Source organism: Lathyrus oleraceus, chromosome 6 (genome assembly GCF_024323335.1).
Source record: "Lathyrus oleraceus cultivar Zhongwan6 chromosome 6, CAAS_Psat_ZW6_1.0, whole genome shotgun sequence".
NCBI classification, from domain to species: Eukaryota; Viridiplantae; Streptophyta; class Magnoliopsida; order Fabales; family Fabaceae; genus Lathyrus; species Lathyrus oleraceus.
The window spans coordinates 451354257-451356463 of NC_066584.1; the positions used below are offsets into that span (position 1 = coordinate 451354257).

General features: G+C 33.3%; 1 protein-coding gene across 1 annotated transcript; it reads left to right on the forward strand.

Moving 5' to 3' along the window:
* Positions 1 to 297: 297 nt before the first annotated feature.
* On the forward strand, positions 298 to 1431 carry LOC127092555 (uncharacterized). Its single transcript, XM_051031453.1, has one exon. It carries the CDS (start codon positions 565 to 567, stop codon positions 1174 to 1176), a length of 612 nt encoding a protein of 203 aa, XP_050887410.1. The 5' UTR covers positions 298 to 564; the 3' UTR covers positions 1177 to 1431.
* The last annotated feature ends 776 nt before the right edge of the window (positions 1432 to 2207 follow it).

Here is a 2207-nt window from a genome sequence, read left to right on the forward strand (position 1 = left end):
AAATAGATAAGAACATTTTAAAATTTTAAGATAGGATAAGATAAGGTTATAAAAGAAATTATACATATGCAAAGTATATATAAAGAAAAAATATTAAAATTTTATTATTAATATAAAAATATACTGATTTCATTTCACACAAAACGATTCTTTAATAATAAATTTGGTAATATATTTCAAAAATTCTATAAATAAACAAGTAAAAAAAATGTAAAACAATTTTAAAAACGCAATGGTATTTTTAACAACCAATAATAATAGAGACAAATATAGTAAATTCTAAGAAGTGCAAGGGCAACACAGTAACATCAACTTCAAATTATCCTCTTCTTCTCGTTTTTTCTCATTTTTTCTTTCTGCACTTTGCATTACCCATTTCACCAAATAACAGTTTCTCAAACTTTTTCAATTTTCAATATCCTTAAAAAATGAGAAAAAAATAAATAATCTCAAATCACGTTTCATTTCAATTCTCAAATCGAATCGACAAATTAGGGTTAGGTTTTTCATTTTCTTCCCCAAATAAGAAACGCGTCGAAAAACGAGAACAAGAATCAATCCTTTATGATTCTTTCTTCAATCGGAAAGGTAAATTTGATCGGTGTGTTAATCTTTTTGTTGTTGTTGTTGGTGGTGGCGGTTCAATCCTCTGCGGCGGCGTTAAACGGTAACACCATGAAGATTCACCCTGCTCCGAGAAAGCGCAACATCACAATCCAATTCGGAACTAACGGAAGCAACCCTGCGTCGGAGGCTCAGGCTTTGTTGGGAATATCCGGGAAGAAATTACGGCGTCTCCCACACGTTTTCAGCCGCGTATTGGAACTTCCGTTTCGATCGGATGCTGACGTGGCGATTGAAGAGGCGCCTGATTGTTTCCGGTTTGTGGTTGAGACGGAGGGTATCGGTGAGGTGAGGACTCACACGGTGGAGATCCATCCCGGCGTGACGAAGATTGTTGTTAGAGATGGTGAATCTTTGGAGTTGTCGCTTGATCAGTTAGAGCTTGATATGTGGAGGTTTCGTTTGCCGGATTCGACTCTGCCAGAGCTTGCGAGTGCGGTGTTTGTTGATGGGGAGTTGATTGTTACTGTGCCGAAGGGGCATGATCTGCAGAATGTTGAAGGTGGTGATAGTGATAGAGGTATGGGTGGTAGACTTGTGCTTGTACAGTGATTATGATTGTGATGATGATAATGATAATGATGATGATGATGATGATGATGATGATGATGATGGTGAAAATTCTTTTGTTTAACACCTTTAAAATGTTACTTTAGTATATGTGGGTTAGATTTAAGGTTGTTGCTGTTGTTGGGTGTAGCTGATTTCTTTTGTATGTGAATTTGATTGTTGCTTCAACATAAATGTTCTTTCTTCAATAATGTTCTACATTTATGGCAATGTCAATTTTCACAATTAGTTTTTTTTTCCTTGTTTTTCAAATTTCAGGGTTTATTTTCTTTTTCATTCAATTTGTGCTTTTGGTCTATGATTATCAATTACTATTAGTATATATCTGCTTTATAGGAATTGGGTGCCTTTTTTGCATGATGCTTTTGAAGTTTGATGATGCTTTATATGAGTATTATGATATACTTTATCTATTAAAATCAAAGTGATTATGACATAACTTTTGGTGAATCTGAAATATATACTCAAGTTTAGAAAAATGTTATGATTTTATATTTGATGGAGGAAGGGATAAAGGTTTCAATATGATAATGTACATGGACATGTATAATTGATCCTGTCATGTGTGTGAAAAGGTTTCTAATCCTCCCCCTCACTCTACTCATGGATATTTGAGGACTTTGCACTTTCATGGGAAAGATGAGTGATATAATCTAAACTATGTTTTTTATTTCTTTTTCTGTAAAGGCTTATGATCAGTTCTACTGCTTTTTCAATCTTCATAAAGTTTAGTTTTTTAAGTGCAAAATCAATTTAACTACTGCTGCTACTTTCTTTAGATTTGTTAAATTGGAATGTTAGCACCTTTTAGAAACTAGAATCACCATTCCTCAACAACTAATTAAGTTCAAAGTTTAAACTGATATTTTATCTAGATTGATATTTTCTAGGAATGAAAATGGGTCATTTGAAAGTATTTGAGCTAAAATTTACTGCCATTTTAATATTTACTAGGCTAGTCCCACATGCAAACAAAAAAGTACATGCATTTAAATGGCCTGGTTCATGTTTTG

What these genes read in the sequence shown, in the direction of transcription:
- LOC127092555 (XM_051031453.1), top strand. Translation starts at nt 565, where the DNA reads ATGATTCTTTCTTCAATCGGAAAGGTAAATTTGATCGGTGTGTTAATC.